This window comes from Silurus aristotelis, assembly GCF_946808225.1.
Source record: "Silurus aristotelis genome assembly, chromosome: 19".
NCBI classification, from domain to species: Eukaryota; Metazoa; Chordata; class Actinopteri; order Siluriformes; family Siluridae; genus Silurus; species Silurus aristotelis.
Genome location: NC_139592.1, coordinates 15,992,369 through 16,017,120, shown reverse-complemented (window position 1 = coordinate 16,017,120; position 24,752 = coordinate 15,992,369). Strand labels below are relative to the sequence as shown.

Here is a 24,752-nt window from a genome sequence, read left to right as displayed (position 1 = left end):
GCGGGACACTGGAGCCGGGTGGAGCGTTCTTGGAAACTGTCACATGTTTGATATCATTTTAAAGGTTTCAGTGTAATTGGAAATATGATCTCAGTCCCATATCAGTAAAACAGACCAAAACCAAAGATCTCAGGTTTGGAGAAATTCTGTCCTACTGACATAAGGGTTGCCCCTGAGAAGATCCTTACCAGGTGTTGGTTTTACTCTAGGTGACATTTGGTTTTTAGGTCACTTTCTGTCCCAAGAAAGGTTTTGCATAGCTTTTATTACTTTAAATTTACAAGTGTTTATGATGGTTTAGGTATTCAAGGAAATTCGGTGAAACATTTAGGGAAGCATTCTGTAGTCAGTCTCTGTGTGTCGCTATTGCCAGGTGACTCTTTAACAATTCTTTTTTTAACTGCATTGCTAAACTATTTGGTTTTATTCTGATCATTTGTAAGTTGTGTAACCTTATTTCTAATATTTGTTTAAAATTTGACATTTGGTTATCGATTATTGCCTGGCAAATAAATGCAAAATTCTTGAATAACTTTGAAATTTCCTGAAATAATTTATATCTAGTTAATTATGTAGCCTGCTTTTACTGCAAATCTATGATCAAGATAGTACAAATAGAAGGCTCATGAATGGATGGAGCATAGGACACAATATCTGGGACCTTCTGATTTCTGGATATCACTGACTTAGCAAGTTATAACTAAGTGGCTAAATACATTATTCTTAATGCATGAGCCAGCACTGAGCATCCTACTTAAGAAACATAGATGCTATAAGCAAATGTATGTTTATTGTTAGTGAAACCAAACTAAAAATTCTTGTAAATGTTTTAATGTATCTATGGTGGTTTAAATTACGTAAATCAGGAAACCAAACTGAACTTTTGCTATGTTTCCACACAGACTGTTAATGAGGTGATACCGGAGCAACTGCACCTTATCTAACTTTCATAACAATTACATGATAAGAGAATATTTGTTTTTGATGTGAACTGGTTTATGTAAAAGACATTTTGAGCTTTCTATAAATATATTTATTATGCCTGTGAGTCAAGTATTCACTGGATTTTGGTTGTTTTATAAATGTAGTTGTGAAGGGAGATGACACGGCAAAAAGCGCACACATTTTGTTGTTATTATGAGTGCATACAAATAAAAGTAAACATTTTACAGATTCAAATGATGTACTGCTCTTATCTGTATGATAAAAAAAGACAATAAAAGTGTGTTTTGGCATTATGAGGAAAAAAACAAAATGCCCGGCGCGTTTGTCGACCCTCAGAGGGTAAATTGTGTGAATCATGGCAGATATTGGTATTTGATTTGAGACTTGCCGCATCAGTAAAACAAATGTTTACTGAATAAAAATATTTTTTCCTAGGAGTTCATTTATATATTTAATATCTGAGAAAAGTAAGGACATTGTGAATTAATGTAGGGTGCACTGAAGGTTCTAATGTCTCCTCTTTTATATTTAGTTATTTATGTACAGTGGAACCCGGTTATCTCGCCCTCTGTTACCTCGACAACCCTATTAAGTCGACGTTTTTGAAGTGGAACCGCCAAATTCTCGCTTTTTCTAAGCATTTTTTATCGGTTATGTCGCCGAACCCTGATATCTCGAGCACAAGGGGGGAAAAATTTGCTTGAGGGGGGGGAATCCGCGGTGCGCTTTGGGAAGAAAAGCGCAGCCGTTGAGAGAGTGCCGGTGGGAAGGCACGTACCGGGATACACATGAGCGATAACAACGACCGCCGTAAACCAACATATACCAACAATAACGGACAGTGAGAGTGTGGAAGTTTAAATAGGAGCTGGTGATGATGCTAAACGAGCACCATATGTGCGCGATTGAAGCCGGGACCTTCAGGGAAAGCGGCCGAGAAAAGCACCTGACACGCTGAAGGGGGCCGAAGGGGGCAGGTGGATTCCTGACAGATAAACATGTATTGTATGTATTTTTATAGCATGCCTTCATCAAACAAATCGCGGCAACGCTGTTGTGTAAAAAAACCCTTTAAAAACACGTGCATGCACATTCTAATTTATTAACGCACATCATGTACATAAAGAAATTTCAAGCATGTTAATATATTGCCGCCATTTTAATTTTCGTTTATCTCGATCATCGGTTACCTCGATGCGTTTTGGCGACCCCCTAGGACATCGACATAACCGGGTTCCACTGTATTTATATTTTTTAATAAAATGATCAGACAAAAATGCGTGCTACATTAATAGTGCGTTAATAAAAATTTTGTGCCAAATTTGCATTTGAATTTTGACAGCCCTAATATTTATTAATATAACACAAAATAAAAATGTTGTTACCTAATGAATGTGTAAAGGCTGAACAGCCACCATATAGAACACAAGCAAAGAAAAGATGATGAACAGGTGATAAATGTCTCTGTATGTCTCTGTTCTGAGTCATATTTACATCACTGACTTCCTCTGTCTCATCCATGTAGCTATACTTCTTGTTGCCTTCTGCCCTGCTCATTGTTAGCTTCGTAAACGTCTCTAGGTTACGTTTGTAACCCTAGTTCCCAGAGGGAACGAGACACTGCATCAAAACGCTTTGGGAAAGCCCCTGCGTTGTCCACGCTCTGAACCACGTGTGAAATCTGGCCAAAAGACATTAGCTTCTGCAAAGAGAGAAGGTAAGCGCCGCAGGGATGCAGGGAGTGTGGCACGGAGAAGCAGCATCTCTTTCCCTTTGGGAACTAGGGTTACATACATAACCTAGAGACGTTCCCCATTCAGGAACTTCGAGCTGCATCGAAACGCTTTGGGAACAAGTGTCCAATCACGCCACACTGAACAGACCCTGCCTAGTGTAAGAGGACCTGCACGTAGGACATAGGAGCCCGGAGTGGCTCTCAGTTCGAGGCCATAACCCAACAAGGTCAGCGGGGTGGACCAGCCTGCAGCGTTGCAATGTCCCGGAGTGATACTCCAGCAGACCGGGCCATAGAGGCGCTTAGGTGGAGTGAGCCCTGACCCCCAGCGGAGCAGGGGAACCAGGATTCGTAGCTGAAAGGATGGCATCCACTACCCACCTGCCCATTGGCTAGGAAACCTTTCCTATTAGGGCCACAGCAGACGAAAAGCTGCCCCGACTTCCTCCATGGACTCGTCCTGTGGAGGCAAGCGTCCAGTGCTCGCACTGGACACAGTTGGTGCTGTATCTCCTGGTCGGGAGCTACAAACAGAGAAGGGCAGAATAGAAAAACTGTAAAAACTCCAGAACTGAACCAACCGGGCAGTTAACTGGGTCCAAGTCACGGTGCTCACACCACGACGTGAACAGTCGCCACCGTGCAGCGTACGACCTCCTCATGGAGGGAGCTCTGGATTGGAGAAGGGTCACTGGAGAGGGTACTGAAACCATCCCAAACATTACCGTGATCTGCATGATGAAACTGGCATAAGAGCTAATTGTCCCAATTGGCGCTCCACATTACGCTGGCCCAAGAGAGAGCCTTTCCAGTCCGAAACGAGATGAGGAACACAATCTTTGCTCGTTTTGTGGGGAATTGGGATGCTCCACAGGAAGCCACTCCATTCGGCCACGTCGTCGGAGAAGCGAGCTGGGAATGACATTGGGCGCAGATGAGCAGGAGCTGGTGAACATGATCCGTGAGAAGCGGCAGCGGACTTCTGCGGAAAACCCGAAGCGGAGTCTGCGCATCCATCGTGGTAGAGCGATTTCTGCTCTTTTTGTTTCGGTTTAGGTCGGTTCTTCTATCAGGGCACGGACCACAAGCAAAAAAGCGGGAGTAGCTCTATCATAACATTTGAGAGAGTTATGAACCGGCATGCGGGTTTGGGCCGTAATGCGGGGATAATCCACGGAACGGAGAGGATTCACAGAACGGAGATGATCCATGAAGCGAAGATGATCTATGGAGCGAAGATAGTCCACAGAGGGAACAGCGGGAAAAGCTGGCAGTCGGAGATCCACAAGATCTGTAGCATGACCTTTAAGAACCGACAGCCCGTGACTCTGGAACTGCCGTTTATAAAGGCTGGTCCATAACGAGGACCAGATGTTTGTGATTAAAGCCGGGAGTGGCAGAGATAGCGGCAGCATGACAGCCACTGAGGGGGGCCTGGCAGGTGGAAACCTGACACCCTTTTAGTTATGCTGCAAAAGCTAGTCCTGCCGGAGTCCCCAACTAAACAGTGCCTTCCATGTTTATACAACAGTATTTAATCATTTATACATCACACTCTGCCTGTCACCCCTCCTCTCTTTCTCTGAATATTCTAGTAAGTGCATAAGTGAGCTTCTAGAATTCAACTGCAAGAGTCCTTACCATAATCAGAAAATATGATTGTCACCTTATTGCATTTAATCTATTTTGACACCCAATAAAATCTTGCATTGATAATAAAATACTACTGTTAACATATGAATGGTCTTACCAAACTTTTGTTCCATTTAAATTTTTCTTCTACAAAGTTCAATAGTTATGGTACAGCCTTCCAATAAATGTTGGGGACTCAGTCACAGTTTCAGTGTCGTAACAAAAAAAATACCGTAATTTAGAATACCGACTATAAAGCGCACCCTTATATAAGCCACAACTGAATTTAACAGATATTTTTATTTTTAACATAAATAAGCCGCACCTGTGTATAAGTGTATGTCTACACCGAAACTAATGAACTTTACACAGGCTTTACCGAAAGAGAGTGTCTGTTACACGGTGTAACAAGTGAAATATGTTGTGGCTCCTTTAAGAGCAGAGCGGCATTTTGGGATTATGAGACTGAGTATTATGTGCTCATTATTTTCTGATGCTCATTTCTAAGTTTTTTTGACTAACCCATAACGCTGTTGCCAAGAAAAAGAAAAAAAAGCACGAGTTTTGGAAACCTGTCTGTGCTTAAAGGATTTCTGTTGCACCTGGAGTTTTAGTGAGCTATCCCTTCACCCTGACTCAACGCGTTACAACGGCTTGTATCTAAACAGTAGCCGACCAAGTCATTGTTCACTGTCTTCCTCCTTCCTTTCACAACTACAGTGGTACCTTGACCTAATGTACAAGTTTACGGAGGTACGAGCGGTCATTCAGTCGAATTTTTTTTTGCTTTGTTACGCGAGCAAAAAATTGAGGTACAAGCTCGAGACGCCGCTGCTAGATGGCGAAGCGAAGCCGGAAAGCGAAGATTGTAACGAAAATTAAGATAAGCAAAGAAGAAAAAGTAAAAATTTAAAAGTTTAGGGATACGTATTGTACAGGAGTGATAGTAAAAAACGAGTTTTCCCTCCACCTCCGCTTATTGCCTCTACCCCACCTCCACACACACACACACACACACACACACACACACACACCGGCGTTTTCGTTAGCTCAAGTCGTCTCATCTCCAAGGAAAATACACTGAATAAAACCTTATTATATCTTTACATACTCTTTCTATTATGTTTTTATACAAGATTTGTTATTTAGAAATGTATTTTCCAATTTAATGACATGAAACATAAAAACGGGGTGTCATTTTGAGGGTTGGAACGGATTAATGCCATTTTAAGTATTTTCAATATGGAAAACTGATTTGATGTGCGAGCAAATTAAGATACGAGCTCGTCCACAGAACGAATTAAACTCGTAGGTCAAGGTACCACTGTATTTCTCTGGGGAGTTTGTCTTTTGGCATCGTCGTGCGTTTAAAAATCAACACCGGTGAAAGTTTTTCTCCCGATGCCGTGCAGCTCAGAACACAGGTGATGTGCATTTTTTCGTTTCCGTTCGGAAATTTCATTGGTCTAATGTTATGGGGTTCATTTTTTTGGCTTGAAGTTTGTGAAACCGGGAAAAACCCAGAAAAAATCCATAAATTAGCCGCTTTGTTGTTTAAGCCGCGGGGTTCAAAACGTGGGAAAAAAGTAGTGGCTTATAGTCCGAAAAATACAGTACTTAATCTATATTTCTCTCTCCCTGTTGCCTGCCTAATCGTCTTCTCCTTGTCTTTCCCTTCTCTCTCTCTCTCTCTCTCTCTCTCTCTCTCTCTCTCTCTAAATATCTTAACCTCTTAGCCTGTATCCTACTTTTGGGACTCACAGCTGAAAATGCCCTACCTACATTTAAATGTTAACAGTTCCTGAAAAAAGTGGGCTACATACACAATTTAAATATATTTGAAAAGAAAACACTTTGAATGATTGACAGTAAATCTCAAAGTTTATATTGCTTACAAAGATGATAAGTTATAGATGAAGATCCTTGAATATAAATTTCCTGCATTTAAAACTTTTTTCATTTCATATATAAATGCATGAAATCAGTCCTGAGCAATCCAGAAAAGTAATAGGTTAAAAGCCACATGTCTCATGAGTTTATATTTTAAATTCAATGAAGATATCATGAAAAATTATAATACTACAAATATTTATCTGATACTATGTCTGGTTCACCCCTCTCCGCCCCACTCAGCACAAATTTTGGGATTCACAGCTGAAAATGCCCTACCCAAGTTTAAATGTTATCAGTTTCTGAGAAAAGTTGGCTACATGCAAAATATCTTTGAAAAGAAGCTTTGAGATTTACTGTCTATTATTCAAAGATGATATTGCTCAAAAAGATAAGTTAAAGATGATGAAGTACCTTGGATTATATTTCTTGCATTTAACATTATATAATTTCATATATAAATACATAAAATCAGTCATAAAAAGTAAAATTTTATAAAGATGTCATGACAAATGAGACCTAAAAACATTTATCTAAGCTTATGTCTGATCCTTTTCTCTCTCCCCCTGTTTGAGAGCCACAGGCTAGATTTAGGTGTTCATTCATACTCTATTCATACACAGTCTATTCAAATTAATGGCTTGACCATTAACACTATTGTCGTACATGTTTGGCTATTGATATTAATTTGGTATTCATATTGATGGCTATGTAGTCAGACAAGCTATTGTTTTACAGTCATGGCCATTCATATTGATGTCCAGCCATTCGAATCCCAACAATATACCCACACACACACACACACACACACACACACACACACACACACACACACACACACACACACACACACACACACACACACACAAACACACACACACACAGACACACACAAACACACACCACTTGATTCTTCCGGATGCCCTACCTCTGGATAAAGTTCTCTTCGATTGAAGACAACATTAACATCAACATAAACATCCATGAAATTACAGAGCACCTCAAGATCTATAAGAATGTTTTTGGATTGTTATTTAATATAAGCAGTCTACTTAGGCTTAGGACTGCAATTTGCATGAACAGTTCTGGATTTAAAAACCCACCACTAAAAAGCACAAAAGCCAGTGATGAAACTATAGCCAATGGACATTAAATTCCACCCAGATGAGGATGAGTTCTTTTCATCTGGTTCCTCTCAAGGTTTCTTTCTCATTTCAGGTCAGGGAGTTTTCTCTTGGCACCGTCGACAGTTTGCTAATTATGAATCAACCTATAAGGGTTGAACTTATAGGCACTATCCTTTGAGGCTCATGTGATTAATATTGCCAGGATCGCCTTCTTATACCTTAGAAATATTGCTAAAATTAGAAATATGATGTCGTTACAGGATGCAGAAAAATTAATTCATGCTTTTTTTACATCTAGATTAGACTACTGTAACGATTTACTGTCTGGGTGTGCGAGTAAGTGCATAAATTAGCTTCAGTTAGTTTAGAATGCAGCAGCAAGAGTCCTCACTAGATCTAGAAAATATGACCACATCACCCCTGTTTTAATCAGTCTACACTGGCTCCCAATCAAATCTCGCATTGATTATAAAATACTACTACTGACGTATAAAGCACTTAACAGTCTCGCACCGCAGTATCTGAGTGAACTTCTGTACCAGTATGATCCTCCATGCCTACTAAGATCAAAAGGTGCTGGCTTTCTGTTGGTTCCTCAAATAATGAAGACTACAGCAGGGGGCAGATCTTTCTCTTATAAAGCCCCACAGTTATGGAACAGCCTTCCAACCAGTGTTAGGGACTCAGACACAGTCTCAGTGTTCAAGTCGAGGTTGAAAACTTATTTATTTAGTCAAGCCTTTTATCAGTAGATTTTTCTTAGGTAAAGGCTCAGATCTGGAGGGAGCATGGATATAGAGTGTTTGGTGAACTGGTATATTTGTATGCTGTCGTCCCCTCACATTCAAACATTCACTCGGGTTTGTTGACGGTGGTGTGGCGGGTCGTCTCTTATCCCAGAGATCCCTCATGTCTGTGTTACCTTCTGGTTCTCCCTTTTAGTTATGCTGCCATAGCGAGTCTTGCCGGAGTCCAAACTGCACAGTGATATTAACTTTCATACACCAATAGGGACACTTAATAATCCATATCCTTCTCTTCCCGTCACCCTCTTCTCTCTCTCTCTCTCTCTCTCTCTCTCTCTCTCTCTCTCGGTCGAGTTAAACATGCTCCTGAGGCTCCAGTGACCACTGTTCCTGCCCCTCTCCCCTCCATGGATCTTCACACTTCTGTGCAGCTTGGGACGGTCTCTCATCAACACCTTGGGTGGTTCCATGTAATTCCGGAGTAGAACGGGTGCTTTAAGGATGGATTGGACTGTAGTTAATGTCAACAGTCTGCTACACTGACTCAGGAATACAGTTTGCTTCTGATCATCATCATCACTGTACCCCGCAACATTGTATATCTGCTTCAAATGGACATTTGGTGAAACCCAGATGAGGATGGGTTCCCTCTTGAGTCTGGTTCCTCTCAAGGTTTCTTCCTTATGCCATCTTGGGGAGTTTTTCCTTGCCACAGTTGCTCATCAAGGACAAACATACTTACAAAGAACATATTTACGTTTAATCACCACATTATCTGTGTAAAGCTGCTTTGAGACAATGTTCATTGTTAAAAGAGCTATACAAATAAAAATGAATTGAATTGAATTGAATTAAGAGTGCACTGGCTTGTGCCTCCCTAATGGCTGGGTTAAATGTTGGGTTAATGTTGGTTGGTTGGTTGGGTTAAATGTTGGGTTAATGTTGGTACCTAAAATAATGAAGACTATAGTAGGGGGCAGAATTTATTCGTACAGTGGCCCACAGTTATAGAACAGCCTTCCAACAGTCTTTATTTTTCGGCTGTCAAAGACCTTGGTGTTATTATTGACCCTTGTCTTTCCTTTGAGGCAAAAATATGTATATATATTTTTATATATACTATATACTATAATATTTACTATATACTATAAATATAAATAATATATATTTCCTTTTAGAAATATGATGTCGTTACAGGATGCAGAAAAAATAGTTCATGCTTTTGTTACATCTAGATTAGATTACTGTAACGCTTAATAAGATTCAGTTAGTTCAGAATGCAGCAGCAAGAGTCCTCACTAGATCTAGAAAATATGACCACATCATCCCTGTCTACACTGGCTCCCAATCAAATCTTGCATTGATTATAAAATACTACTACTGAAGTATGAAGCACTTAACGGTCTCGCACCGCAGTATCTGAGTGAACTTCTGTACCAGTATGATCCTCCATGCCTACTTAGATCAAAAGGTGCAGGCTTTCTGTTGGTACCTCAAATAATGAAGACTACAGCAGGGGGCAGATCTTGGGCTTTCTAAGAGAAAGATCTACTGATAAATGGCTTGACTAAATAAATACGTTTTCAACCTCGACTTGAACACTGAGACTGTGTTCAAGTCGAGGTTGAAAACGTATTTATTTAGTCAAGCCATTTATCAGTAGATTTCTTTCTTAGGTAAAGGTGCAGATCTGGAGGGAACATGGATACAGAGTGTTTGGTAAACTGGGCTATTTGTATGCTGTCGTCCCCTCACTTTCACACGTTAACTCAGGTTTGTTGACGGTGGTGTGGTGGGTTGTCTCTTATCCCAGAGATCCCTCATGTGGGTTTTACCTTCTGGTTCTCCCTTTTAGCTATGCTGCCATAGCGAGTCTTCCCGGAGTCCAAACTGCACAGCAACATTACTTTCATCCAACAATAAAGACACATAATAATCCACATTCTTCCCTTCCTGTCACCCCTTTTCTCTCTCTTTCTCTCTTTCTCCCTCTTTTTATTTCTCCCTTTCTGGCAGCTTGAAAAGCTCTTCCAGACATGTCTCAGTGGGTCCTGCACACTGTAAAGCGAGGCTACTTGATTCAGTTCGGGTCTCCTCCGCCCCGTTTTCACGGGGTTCTTCCCACGCTGGTGGGAAGCAAGCAGGCTCTGGTCATGGAACAGGAAGTAAACACTCTACTGAGGAAAGAGGCCATCAAGGTCGTCTCTCCATCAGAACGAGAGTCCAGATTCTACAGCCAGGACTTCATAGTTTCCAAAAAGGACGGAGGGTTGCGTCCTATCTTAGACCTACGTCAGCTGAACCGCGCTCTCATTAAACTCAGGTTCAAGATGCTGACCCTCAAGCAGGTTGTGTATGTAATGCTGCAGGTTGATCCACCACCCTGATCTTGTGGGGACCAATCTTGTGCGGTTCTATACCCTAGACCGCAGTGCCACTCGTGGCCTCTTAGTCCTCCTCTAGCTGTGTTGACAGACACACACTAGACAGGGACTGGTCAGTCTGGCATGATTGGACAATCGTTCCCAAAGCATTTCGACGCAACTTGAGTTCCTAAAAGGAAACGTCTCTAGGTTAGGTATGTAACCCAAGTTCCCTGAGGGAACAAGACGTCTCTATGCCATATGCTTTTTATACTACTGGTCAGGACTGGTCACCCCACCGGTGACGGCCAGAGTCCAATTTTTGACTGATTACACACATTATTTAAGAGTGTGAACACTCGGGCACATTCCCAAATCATTTTGATGCAGTGTCTCTTTCCTTCAGAGAAACTTGGGTTACATACGTAATCTAGAGACATTTTCCATGCTAGTGAGAAATATTCTACTCAAGTAAAAGTACTATTACTTTGAATTATTTCATACTCATTTGCTGAACCAATTCTTTTGTGGACTAGTTTGCTGTTAATAAACTGTTAATTTATTTACATGAGTGGGATGCAGAAAGGTTGTTTAATCTTGTGTGACCTAGGTTATTTTATGGGAATTTCAATTCACCCATTTGTCAAATAAATAAATAATGGAAGGTTTATGCTTATTTGATTCTTTATAATTCTAAAATAAATTTAATTGTATGGTGTAACAAAGTGTTTCCTTAACAGATGGCAATAAACTATAGGAAAATCTTATGTAAAAGGTTGCTCATAATTAAAATAAAATTAGGATGCTGTATCCATGACGGTCCTTCATGTAAAATAAATGCTTTGCACCTTTAAAAGATGATATTAATAATGTGAGTGTCATGTTTATGTTTTTAAAACCACCCTTTAATTGTATATTGTAATACCTCTTACCTTAAGCTCTTCTTCCATCTTAGACACCCTCTTCTCTAATACCTGCTTTTCATACAAGAAAGAAAGAAAGAAAGAAAGAAAGAAAGAAAGAAAGAAAGAAAGAAAGAAAGAAAGAAAGAAAGAAAGAAAGGAAGTCAGCATATGTAATATTAGCCATTAGCGGTTTGCGAGTTGGAGATTAAGGAGATTAAGGAGATTATGGAGGTTGCGGTTTGAGCCGTTGCCACACTAGACCTGTCTTGGCCTGCCATTGAGCAGAGAGCGCTTTCATCCAGCAAGTTCGACGAACGTTTTCTGCTGCCTGCTTCACAACCTCCACATTGGGGTCTGCAATTCTTTCCGGACCTGCACACCAAGGTCTTAGCCCCAAAGTGGCACTGTCTGTCAACGTCACACGGCTAGAACGCTTTATACAGTGAGGAAAATAAGTATTTGAACACCCTGCTATTTTGCAAGTTCTCCCACTTAGAAATCATGGAGGAGTCTGAAATTGTCATCGTAGGTGCATGTCCACTGTGAGAGACATAATCTAAAAAAAAAAATCCAGAAATCACAATATATTATTTTTAAACTATTTATTTGTATGATACAGCTGCAAATAAGTATTTGAACACCTGTCTATCAGCTAGAATTCTGACCCTCAAAGACCTGTTAGTCTGCCTTTAAAATGTCCACCTCCACTACATTTATTATCCTAAATTAGTTGCACCTGTTTGAGGTTGTTAGCTGCATAAAGACACCTGTCCACCCCATACAATCAATAAGAATCCAACTACTAACATGGCCAAGACCAAAGAGCTGTCCAAAGACACTAGAGACAAAATTGTACACCTCCACAAGGCTGGAAAGGGCTACGGGGAAATTGCCAAGCAGCTTGGTGAAAAAAGGTCCACTGTTGGAGCAATCATTAGAAAATGGAAGAAGCTAAACATGACTGTCAATCTCCCTCGGACTGGGGCTTCATGCAAGATCTCACCTCGTGGGGCCTCAATGATCCTAAGGAAGGTGAGAAATCAGCCCAGAACTACATGGGAGGAGCTGGTCAATGACCTGAAAAGAGCTGGGACCACCGTTTTCAAGGTTACTGTTGGTAATACACTCAGACGTCATGGTTTGAAATCATGCATGGCACGGAAGGTTCCCCTGCTTAAACCAGCACATGTCTAGGCACGTCTTAAGTTTGCCAATGACCATTTGGATGATCCAGAGGAGTCATGGGAGAAAGTCATGTGGTCAGATGAGACCAAAATAGAACTTTTGGGTCATAATTCCACTAAACGTGTTTGGAGGAAGAAGAATGATGAGTACCATCCCAAGAACACCATCCCTACTGTGAAGCATGGGGGTGGTAGCATCATGCTTTGGGGGTGTTTTTCTGCACATTGGACAGGGCGACTGCACTGTATTAAGGAGAGGATGACCGGGGCCATGTATAGCGAGATTTTGGGGAACAACCTCCTTCCCTCAGTTAGAGCATTGAAGATGGGTCGAGGCTGGGTCTTCCAACATGACAATGACCCGAAGCACACAGCCAGGATAACCAAGGAGTGGCTCTGTAAGAAGCATATCAAGGTTCTGGCGTGGCCTAGCCAGTCTCCAGACCTAAACCCAATAGAGAATCTATGGAGGGAGCTCAAATTCCGTGTTTCTCAGCGACAGGCCAGAAACCTGACTGATCTAGAGAAGATCTGTGTGGAGGAGTGGGCCAAAATCCCTCCTGCAGTGTGTGCAAACCTGGTGAAAAACTACAGGAAACATTTGACCTCTGTAATTGCAAACAAAGGATACTGTACCAAATATTAACATTGACTTTCTCAGGTGTTCAAATACTTATTTGCAGCTGTATCATACAAATAAATAGTTAAAAAAATCATACATTGTGATTTCTGGATTTTTTTTTTGAGATTATGGCTCTCACAGTGGACATGCACCTACGATGACAATTTCAGACCCCTCCATGATTTCTAAGTGGGAGAACTTGCAAAATAGCAGGGTGTTCAAATACTTATTTTCCTCACTGTATATATTGGATTGATATATTGGATTTGCCTATAATATGTCGAACCTCAAGCTTCCAAATATAGTAACAATGTAAAATCAGATAATTTTTACCTTGTTGCATGGTATGTGCCAGGAATGTACTTTTTGCCATAGCTATTGAGCCGCTCTCAATAGCACTTAGAACACTTTCTGTAATTGAGGGAATACTCTGCAAGGGAGCTGAGTATAAACTAGCCCTATAAAGTGATAATTTTTTACTTTGTTACTGACCCAGTTACATCTATCCCTGCAATAACAAACTTACTTGATGATTTTGGCAAATTTTCTTGATATAACCTGAACCTACAAAAGAGTGAATAATTACCCATAAATCAATCTGTTAATTTTTTATGGTTCACAATTCAAATATCTGGTAGTCAAACAATATTTGGAGCCAAATATCATATCTTGTTCCTATTCTGAATTAATGCTGGATAACTTTACACCCTTAATTTTATACATAAAGTAAAAAAAAAAAAATACAGTAAAATGTAACATTCTTAAAAAGTTTCTGTACCTCTGTTTTTATCTAAATCCTTTTTTTTTTTTTTTTTTTTTTTATACAGACCAGGCAATCTTCTCCTTTGTATAGGTGGGAAAAACCCCCAGAGTTTCCAAATTATTACATCAAAAATGCCAATCAAGTGGTGGTCTTTCATTACTTAACCTTATGCATTATTATTGGGCAGCTAATAGTCATAAGATGGTGTTCTGGGCGTGTGCCCAAGAGGCACGGTCATGTATTTCAACATCCCTCCCTGCTATGGTGTTTTCCTCCATTCCTACATCATTTTCACATTATACTGACAATTCAATAGTGTGATCCTCTCTCAAAATATTTTATCAATTTTGGTGTAATTTAAAATTGACCTCAGCCACAGCCACATAGTTCCTATATGTCATTATCACCTCTCCCCCCTCCTTTACAGATTCTACATTCGCTTTCTAGGAGAAAAAGGAGAAAAATGCTGTGAAAATGTTTATCAATAACGTTTTCACGACCTTCTCTGACTTATCTTTGACATTCATCTTACCTCATTCTGACCTATTTAGTTTTTTCCAAATTAGGCACTGTGCCTCATCAACAATGACCAGCAAGTATGGACTTTGTCTGCTCAGTTTTCTCCAGAAAGTATTTGAATACCCAGGAGAGAGGGCTGGACATTTGCAGCTAGTTTCTTTACTTGTGTCAAGGTTCTGATTCGGTGGCCGATTATGTGGTGAAGTTTTGTACCCTAGACGCTCAGAGTGGCTGGAACAAGTTTCAGGAAGGACTAAAGTAAAGGTTGAGCTTACCTTTCAAGTGGAGATGGCATGTAAAGACCAGATCGCTTCTCAAATGCAATACATTACCACCGCCATTCAACTGGACAACCTACTGCAAAACCAGGTGTATGTGTATATATATATATATATATATATATATATATATATATATATATATATATATATATATATATATATATATATACATACACACACACACACACACACACACACACACACAGTTACCAGATATTTACATACACTTCAAAAAATAAAAAATATATATATACACATACACACACACACACACACCCACACACACTAAATACACACACATATACAGTTGAAACCAGAAATTTACATACACTTCAGGAAAAAACACAAAAACTTTTATTTCTTTACTGTCATACATTAAATCAGAGTAAACTTTTTCTGTTTTAAATCAATAAATATTAACATATTTTTTGCATTTGTTAAATGTCAGAATCAAGCGAGGGAGAATTTTTATGTATTTTTATTATCACTTTCATCCAAGTCAGAAGTATACATACACTTCCTTAGTATTTGGTGGAATTGCCCCAAAACTGTTTCATTTGGGCCAAACGTTATGGGTATCCTTCCAAAAGCTTTCTACAATAGTTTGCTGGAGTTTTGGCCCACTCCTCTTAACAGAACTGGTGTAACTGGGTGAGGTTTGTAGGCCTTCTTGCTCGCACTCGCCTTTTCAGTGCCGCCCACAAATTTTCTATGGGATTGAAATTAGGGCTTTGTGATGGCCACTCCAATACCTTGACTTTATTGTCCTTAAGCCACTTTGTAACTAATTTGGAGGTATGCTTGGGGTCATTGTCCATTTGGAAGACTTATTTGCGCCCAAGCTTTAACTTCCTGGCTGATCTCTTCAGATGTTGCTTTAATATAGCCACATAATTTTCTTTTCTCATGATGCCATCTATTTTGTAAAGTGCACCAGTCACTTCTGCAGCAAAGCAGCCCCACAACATTATACTACCACCCCCATACTTGACAGTTGGGATGGTGTTTTGAGGCTTCAAAGCTTCGCCCTTTTTCCTTCAAATATACCGTTTATCATAATGGCCGAACAGTTCAATTTTTGTTTTGTCAGACCACAGCAAAGGTGGCAAAAGTACACACATCCTTTACTCAGGTAGAAGTACAGATACTAATTTTTTTAAAAGACTCCAGTAAAAGCTGAAGTACTGACTACACTTTTTTACTCAAGTTAAAGTAAAGAAGCATGTACTTAAGTAAAAAGTCGCCGTTACTACTACCTGTTTTAGTGTCACGCTGGTAACTGGACGTCATGTATATATATACAGTACAGACCAAAAGTTTGGACACACCTTCTTATTCAAAGAGTTTTCTTTATTTTCATGACTATGAAAATTGTAAAGTCACACTGAAGGCATCAAGGGCTATTTGACCAAGAAGGAGAGTGATGGGGTGCTGCGCCAGATGACCTGGCCTCCACAGTCACCGGACCTGAAACCAATTAAGATGGTTTAGGGGTGAGCTGGACCGCAGAGTGAAGGCAAAAGGGCCAACAAGTGCCAAGCATCTCTCGGGGAACTCCTTCAAGACTGTTGGAAGACCATTTCAGGTGACTACCTCTTGAAGCTCATCAAGAGAATGTCAAGAGTGTGCAAAGCAGTAATCAAAGCAAAAGGTGGCTACTTTGAAGAACCTAGAATATGAAATTTTTCAGTTGTTTCACACTTTTTTGTTATGTATATAATTCCATATATAATTCCACATGTGTTAATTCATAGTTTTGATGCCTTCAGTGTGAATCTACAATTTTCATAGTCATGAAAATAAAGAAAACTCTTTGAATGAGAAGGTGTGTCCAAACTTTTGGTCTGTACTGTATAGATTATATATATATATATATATATATATATATATATATATATATATATATATATATATATATATATATATATATATATATATATATATATATATATACATACATACACACAACACACACACATACATACATACATACATACATACATACATACATACATACATACATGGCCAAAATTGTTGGCACCCCTGAAATTTTTCCAGAAAAATCTAGTATTTCTCACAGAAAAGTATTGTATTAACACATGTTTTGCTATACACATGTTTATTCCCTTTGTGTGTATTGGAACAAAACAAAAAAGGGACGGAAAAAAGCTAATTTGACAATGTCACACAAAACTCCAAAAATGGGCTGGAAAAAAAAATTATTTGCACCCTTAACTTAATATTTGGTTGCACACCCTTTGGAAAGAATACCTGAAATCAGTCGCTTCCTATAACCATCAATAAGTTTCTTACACCTCTCACCCAGAATTTTGGATCACTCTTCCTTTGCAATTTTAAGATCTCTCCACAGGTGTTCAATGGGATTTAGATCTGGACTAATTGCTGGCCACTCCAGAACTCTCCAGTGCTTTGTTGCCATTCATTTCTGGGTGCTTTTTGAAGTATGTTTGGGGTTATTGTCCTGCTGGAAGAGCCAAGATCTTGGACGCAAACCCAGCTTTTTGACACTGGGCCCTACACTGCACCCCAAAATCGTTCAGTAATCCTCAGATTTCATGATGCCTTGCACACACTCAAGGCACCCAATGCCAAAAGCAGCAAAACAACCCCAAAACATTTTTAAACCTCCACCATATTTGACTGTAGGTACTGTGTTCTTTTCTTTGTAGGCCTCATTCTGTTTTCAGTAAACAGGAGAATGATGTTCTTTACCAAAAAGCTCTATCTTGGTCTCATCTGTCCACATGACATTTTCCCAGAAGGATTTTGGCTTACTCAAGTACATTTTGGCAAACTGTAGTCTTGCTTTTTTATGTCTCAATGTCAGCAGTGGGGTCCTCCTGGGTCTTCTGCCATAGTGTATTATTTCATTTAAATGTCAACGGATAGTTCGCGCTGACACTGATGCTCCCTGAGCCTGCAGGACAGCTTGAATTTCTTTGGAACTTGTTTGGGGCTGCTTATCCACCATCCGGACTATCCTGCGTTGCAACCTTTCATAAATTTTTCTCTTCCATCCACGCCCAGGGAGATTAGCTATAGTGCCATTGGTTGCAAACTTCTTGATAATGTTGCGCACTGTGGACAAAGGCAAATCTACATCTCTGGAGATGGACTTGTAACCTTGAGATTGTTGATATTTTTTTCCACAATTTTGGTTCTCAAGTCTTCACACAGTTCTCTTCTGCTCTTTCTGTTGTCCATGCTTAGTGTGGCACACATAATGCAAAGACTAAGCAAGTCAGCAAGGCCATATCCCAAACTGTAGGGAGATTCCAGCTCTGTCCTTGAAAACAATTCAAAATTATTGTGATGTTTTACAAATGACAAAATTAAGGTGAGTTAACCTGTGCATTTTATTGAAATTGAAACATTTTGAGAAGAAAAATAACTAATTTATACTTTACCTCTATAGCAGTTTTACAGAAATAAGAACATTACGAACATATTATTAAAATAAAATAGCACCATGTGGCAGCATCCCTTATATAAACAGAAACAAAATTGTAGGGGAAAAAACTTTAGCCACTCCAAAAACTGGAGCAAGGAATTTTAAGTCAAGGCATACACAACAAACAATGAGAGCCTTCTTTTTAGCCTCAAGTTTTATAAACTTGGCATTAAGCCATAACCTTATTAACAAAAGTCTTTGTTTAGCTTGAGAAACAGTTGATTTTTAAAGTTCTTGGAGTCCACACAGGCCTTTTTTGGTGTAAAAATCCTGCAGTACTGAACATTCGCTCACAGGCAGCTGAGGCTGTAAGCAGAGTGTTAAGCCTCAATGACAAGTGGCAGAGTGCAGAGAAAGACTTTAGAACCTCCAAAGTGTCAGAGGGACAGTTAAGGTAGGTCTCTAGCTGACTGGTGTCATCTCGAGAGTGGAACTTTTTTTCATCACTGAAAAAAATCATCATCTTCTGAGGAATGTGAGGTCTCACTTTTATGCACTTCCATTTGTTGTTTCAGGTGGCTTTTAATATAGTCAAAACCTATGGAATATTTAATGCCAAGATGGTTAGGTAAAATCATTTTGCCCTTTCCTGCATGAAAAACAATTGCTCACTTTTTGCTCACAATTGCTCCAGCTTCAACAAACTCAACACCCTCATTGTTTTCCTTCTCTTCATAGTCATCATCATCATCATCATCACCACTCTCTCTTTTTCCCAATTGACTTTGCCTGGCCCCTTCCACAGTGTCTGGATTATTATTATTTTCTTTAAGCACACCATAGATTCTAAATACTTTTAGAAAATTGGAGCCGTTGTCAGTTGTTGTGCGAACAATCTTGTCACAGATGTTAAACTCTGTGTAAATTTCATACATGGCACCTGCAAGTGCAGAAAAAGAATGTGTGCCTTTTAGTTGTTTACATGCTAGGGCAGCATAACATCTCTGTAGGGTTTCTGGATTTATCCAGTGTGCGGTGACACCTATGAAGCTCTGTCGGTGTGCTGTACCTCGAGACATTACTACAACACTTGGCTGTAAGAGATGCACAAGGGATTTAAAACCCTCCTGTTCAACGACACTTAGTGAATGTAGACCCTGAATGACAAAGTTTACAATAGCTTCATCTATGCTGTGCTATGAGACCCTCTTGGTTTCCTACAACTTCATTTGCTTTGATGAGGGGCCTTCATCTGACGATCTTCTTTTTAGAGCAGTTGAAGTGAGCTGGGTATATCTCTTCAAGTGATTGGTGTGCTTTCTCTAGAAGTGACAAGTAGATTTAGGAAACAGACAGACACATAGGACATAGAAAAGTAATTCAACTAACAGAATTACAGTTCCTTAAAAGTAAACATTATGCACCCGGGGGTGATATAATGAGGGTGAATTAAGTTAATAATACTCCAATAAAAATAACAGCTAGCTAACATTACAAATGTATAGTTAGTGAAGGTAACTAACATTCAGTAATCAAGCAAACACATGACCCCAAATGTGCACTAATTTAAATGCTAACATTACAGATAGCAAATACTATTATTACTCAAAACATAAAAATGGCTAATGACAAGAAAGATAGGTTTCCATAAAAAAAAGTGTATGTGCTTTTTCATATTTGACGGCGAATCCTTGAAAGCCAGCACTTCGTGTTTTTTGGGTTGACATAATTCAATTCCTTTTTGACGCTGATTTTTTCAAGCATCTCCCTCATATATGGCCACGGGTGTTCAGGAATGTCCTTGTTGTTAGTTATTTACACATCGGTGACTCCCTCTAAATTAACATTAGCAATTCCTTTTGTAGACGTGCTGCTCATTGTTAGCTCCGCTATCCTTAGTCTATGTCTGATAGCCAGCAAATAATACACCAGTGATATGGTGAAAAAGCCGGGCCATGATAGGATGATAGGCTGGAAACAGTGCTCAATGAGAAGAAATAATACTAAAAGTAACGAGGCTGGTTTGAAAATGTAAGAAGTAAAAAGTACAGATATTTGTGTAAAAATGTAATGAGTAAAAGTAAAAAGTTGTCTGAAAAATAAATAGTGGAGTAAAGTACTGATACCAGAAAAATCTACTTAAGTACAGTAACAAAGTATTTGTACTCCGTTACTTCCCACCTCTGGACCACAGGAGATGTCTCCAGAAATTAAGATTTTTTCCCTCATGTGCAGTAGCAAACTGTAGTCTGTAGTTTTGAAGTAATGGCTTTCTCCTCCCAGAGTAACCTTTCAGCTCATGGCGGTACAGTATTCCTTTTACTGTGGATAATGACACTGTCTTACCAGTTTCAGCCAGCATCTTCACAAGATCTTTTGCTGTTTGGGTTGTCCTGCTGTCCTGGGGTTGATTTGCACATTTCGCAACAAAAAACGTTCCTCTCTGGGACTCAAAATCCATCTCCTTCCTGAGTGGTATGATGGTTGTACATTCCCATGTTTTTTTTACTTGCGTATTATTGTCTGAATGGATGAACGTGGGACATTCAGGCATCTGGAAATTGCACATAAGGATGAGCCAGACTTGTGGAGGTCATCAATTCTTTTTCTGATGTCTTGGTGGATTTCTCTTGATTTTCCCATTATGTCAAAGAAAGAGGCTCTTTGTTTGAGGTGTGCCTTTATATGCATCCACAAGTGCGCCACCAATTAACTCAAATGAAATCAATTAACCTATTAAAGGCTTCTTAAGCTCAGAATGGAATCATCTGGAGTTTTTTTTTTTTGTTTAAAGGCACGATATATTTAGTGTATGTATACCGCTGACTTTGATGAAAGTGATAATAAAAATACATTAAAATTCTCCCTCGCTCGATTCTGACATTTAACAAATGCAAAAAATATGTTAATATTTATTGATTTAAAACAGAAAAAGTTTACCCTGATTTAATTATGACAGTAAAGAAAAAGGTTTTTGTGTTTTTTTCTGAAGTGTATGTAAATATCTGGTTTCAACTGTGTATATATATATATATATATATGTGTGTGTGTGTGTGTGTGTGTGTGTGTATATATATGTATGTATGTATGTGTGTATATATATATATATATATATATATATATATATATATATATATATATATATATACACGGGCCAGATTAATAAACCCAACCCGTGTGTGGCCCATTGGCCATGTCTGCCTTAAACCATGGTTCTCTAGTCTCCTATTTCCCATTCAAGTGATCAGTTCTGCTGGTAATCCTTTGCTCTCTGCTTTTATAGACTTGGGATCCATAGCCAACCTATTTAATTACCAAGTATCGAGGATCTGTGGATTCCAACCATCCCATGAAGCTCACCTCTCCCCAAATTAACACAGTAGACGACCCCCTACATTCTAGGTTTCCCCTAACTGCAGGCACACAACCTGGTAATATTGTGGCAACAGAAAGAACGCACTTAGTGGTCACTAAGATGCCAGGAACATTGCCTAGAACTCCAAACTCACGTTCCCTGCTGTTCTTAAGTCTGAACTGCAATTCTGAATTTTAGAACCACTTCCCATAACACAGGGCCCTTGGTCTCATTTGTTGGTGAATTTCATCACTGATCTACTTAATTTACGGGGTTACACCACCATTCTGGTGTCGTGGATCGTTTTTTAAAAGCTTGTAAATGGATGCCTCTAAAAGGCCTTCCCACCACCATGGAGACTGCCCAAAATGTTAGTAGTCAATGTTGTTAGTAACTATTGCCTGCCAGAGGACAGTGTCAGACAGAGGTTTCTCAGTTTAATTCATGAGTATGACAATCATTTAGCAAATTACTGGGAATCAATGTTAGTCTCACGTCAGGATATCACCCCGAAGCTAACGGCCAAGCAACTAACAGCCCTAATCCAAACTCAAAGGTTTACCAAGAACTCGGACGGTTTCTTAGAACATACTGCTATGAATAATAACATCGGAGTGAGTTTCGAATACGGCCAGAATACACCCAGAATTTATTGATACGCTCCTTCACAACCTTTACACTTATTTCAATGTATACTGGGACACTAGTCACCCCTATTTCCATGGTCAGGTGAAACATAAGCTGTCCTGGCAGTGAATAAGTGGTATAATTGCAGCAGGGAGGTATGGGAAAGAGCCCACGTGCCATTCAGCAGGCCATTCGTAGCAAAGAAATCCAGTCTAATTGTCGGAGGCGGCCTCACTCACAATACCAACCAAGTCAACTAGAATGGCTGTCTACTCAGAACATTAGACTGAAATTGCCATGCAAAAACCTCACTAGGTCACGTATGTAACCCTAGTTCCCTGAGGGAACAAGAGCTGCATCGAAAGGCTTTGGGAACACCTCCACATTGTTCATGCTCTGAATCATGTGTAAAACTGGCCAATAGGCAGTCGTGACATCATTGGCAGGCGTGCAAACCAGAAAGCTACAAAATGGGAGCGCGATAGGAGCAACATCAGCTTCTGGAAGAAGAAGGTAAGCACTGCAGGGATGCAGGGAGTATGGCATGTTAACGCATCTCTACATACGTAACCTAATGACGTTCCCTTTCAGGAGCTCAAACTGCGCCGAAACGCTTTGAGATCAAATGTCCAATCACGCCATACTGACGAGTCCCTGCCTAGTGTGTCTAAGCACACCCTGTCAGGTCATAGAACCTGACAAAGGTCAGTGGGGTGGACCCACCCGCAGCATTGCAGATGCATCATTGCCGCCATACCCCAGGTGGAATGAGCCTCAACTCTGAAAGAAGTGGGAAGACCAGAGGATTTAAAACACAGACAAATGGCATCCACAATCCATCTATGGAGCCTCTGCCTAGTGGCCGGGAACCTTTCCTGCCATAGCAGACAAACAGCTGCTCCGACTTCCTCCATGGACTCGTCCTTTGGAGGTATGTGTCCAGTGCTCCATTTTGCTTTTCCTGGCTAGGGGCTAGGAAAGGAGGAGGACAAAATGCCTGCAAAATGACAGGTTGTGAGGGGGCCGCAGGCACGTACCCCGGTCTGGGGTACAGGATAGCACTGGCCATGCCAGGGGCAAACTTCAGTAAAGACGGGGCCACAGAAAGAGCCTGTAGGTCCCTGATCCTCTTAAGGGAGGATATTACCAGATACCTAAGGGCCACATTGGCCAATGGCTTGAAGGGGGGCTCAGATAGAGCCACCAACACAATGGCCAAGTCCCACACAGGCACTCTGGGATGTGTCCCGGTCCTCAGCTTCCGGGTGCCACACAGGCAACGTGTCACAAGGGGGTGTTTCCCCAGCATCTGACTTGCTGGTGGGGTACAATAAGCCACGATAGCGGACACGTAAACCTTCAGGGTTGACAGCGCCATTCCTGCAGCAAACTGATCCCACAGAAACTCCAGAACTGAACCAACCGGGCAGTTGACTGAATCCAGCTGGTGGTGCTCACACCACGTAGTGAACAGATGCCATTTAGTGGCATACAACCTCATCGTGGAGGGAGCTCTGGAATGGAGAATGGTCTCAACTACCCTAGTAGAGAGACCAGCCGCTAGGAACCCTTAGGGGCCACAGCCACAGTTTCCATAACTCTGGGGGGGGGGGAACAAGGGTTCCCCCTGTCTGTGAGAGGAAATCCCTCCTGAAAAGAATTTCCCAAGAAGGGCCCTTGAGGAGGGACAGCAGGTCCACAAACCAAGGTCTGCATGGCCACGAGGTGGCACCAGACGAGCTCCACCCTGGCGGATTCTCTTCAAAACTCCTGGGAACAGCACGATAGAGGGATTGGTAAACTTCACCCTCTAAAGCAAACCTCAGGAACCTCCTGTGAGAAAGAAGGAAGGATGGCTATGTGGAAATAGGTGTCTCTTAGATCCATCGTGACAAACCAGTATGGAAACGGTTCAAAGAGCGTAGATCTAGGTTCGGCCGCATTCCGCCATCCTTCTTTGGAACAATGAAGTACTGGCTGTAGTAGCCCGACTCTCTGACCAAGGGATGAACCACCTCGATGGCCCCTTTCCTCAGGAGGGTGCATACTTCCTGTCCCAGGACCAGGGACAGCTTCTGCACCACTACGGTAGGCCACAACCTGTTAAAACGGGGCAAACTGAATCGAGTAGCCCACTTTTATAGTGCGCAGGACCCACCGAGACTTGAGCAATGCCCGACAGCTGTTGCGGCCTCCTGAGAGGCAGCGGGTCTCCTCCATCCGCAGCAAATTTCCGCCGGGAATGGCAGGATCCTGCAGGAGGGGAGGCTGCACTCTGAAGCACTCTTGTGGCAGAAATCACATCCTGGCCTCCACCTCTCCCTGGAAGTCTGATCAGAGAGCCAGCCTTTCTTCTGACCCATTCAGAACAGCTGGGAAGATCCCCTGCAGCTGTGTTAGATTCCCAAGCAGGCCCGGGTCCCCCCCCATCCCCAGTGGGGAGGAGCGACCCGGTGGAGGTGGACTGCACTCTGTGAAAAAGCTAACAATCAGGGCGCCCTGCTTCGGGGTGGGCGGGCCTGACTGTTAGCTTTTTCACAGAGTTATCCCTTATCCAGCTTGCTGGGTTGCTTTCACTTTTTGTCAAGCCAAGCTATCCCCAGCTTAGTGACGGCCCGTGTCACTACCTCCAGGAGCTCCTCAAAC

At 40.9% G+C, this 24,752-nt stretch overlaps 2 protein-coding genes across 11 annotated transcripts in view; both read right to left on the bottom strand.

Moving 5' to 3' along the window:
- Positions 1-24,752, bottom strand: part of spo11 (SPO11 initiator of meiotic double stranded breaks) — a 175,046-nt gene that overhangs the window by 2,778 nt on the left and 147,516 nt on the right. For 6 of the 10 annotated variants that reach the window (XM_083521236.1, XM_083521233.1, XM_083521239.1 and 3 more), the window contains 2 exons: positions 11,371-11,415; positions 3,062-3,204 (listed from right to left, as the gene is read on the bottom strand). In XM_083521236.1, the coding sequence (XP_083377362.1) occupies positions 3,073-3,204; positions 11,371-11,415 (177 nt within the window). In that variant the 3' untranslated portion in view covers positions 3,062-3,072. Of the gene's footprint in view, positions 1-3,061; positions 3,205-11,370; positions 11,416-17,568; positions 18,723-24,752 lie in introns of those variants that run through there. The other 4 variants (XM_083521232.1, XM_083521234.1, XM_083521235.1 and 1 more) reach the window with 4 other exon arrangements.
- On the bottom strand, positions 21,552-23,804 carry LOC310715306 (uncharacterized protein). The gene is made up of 2 exons (XM_083521656.1): positions 22,364-23,804; positions 21,552-22,158 (listed from the first exon to the last, which is right to left on the bottom strand). Exon 1 carries the CDS (start codon positions 23,605-23,607, stop codon positions 22,849-22,851), a length of 759 nt encoding a protein of 252 aa, XP_083377782.1. The 5' UTR covers positions 23,608-23,804; the 3' UTR covers positions 21,552-22,158; positions 22,364-22,848.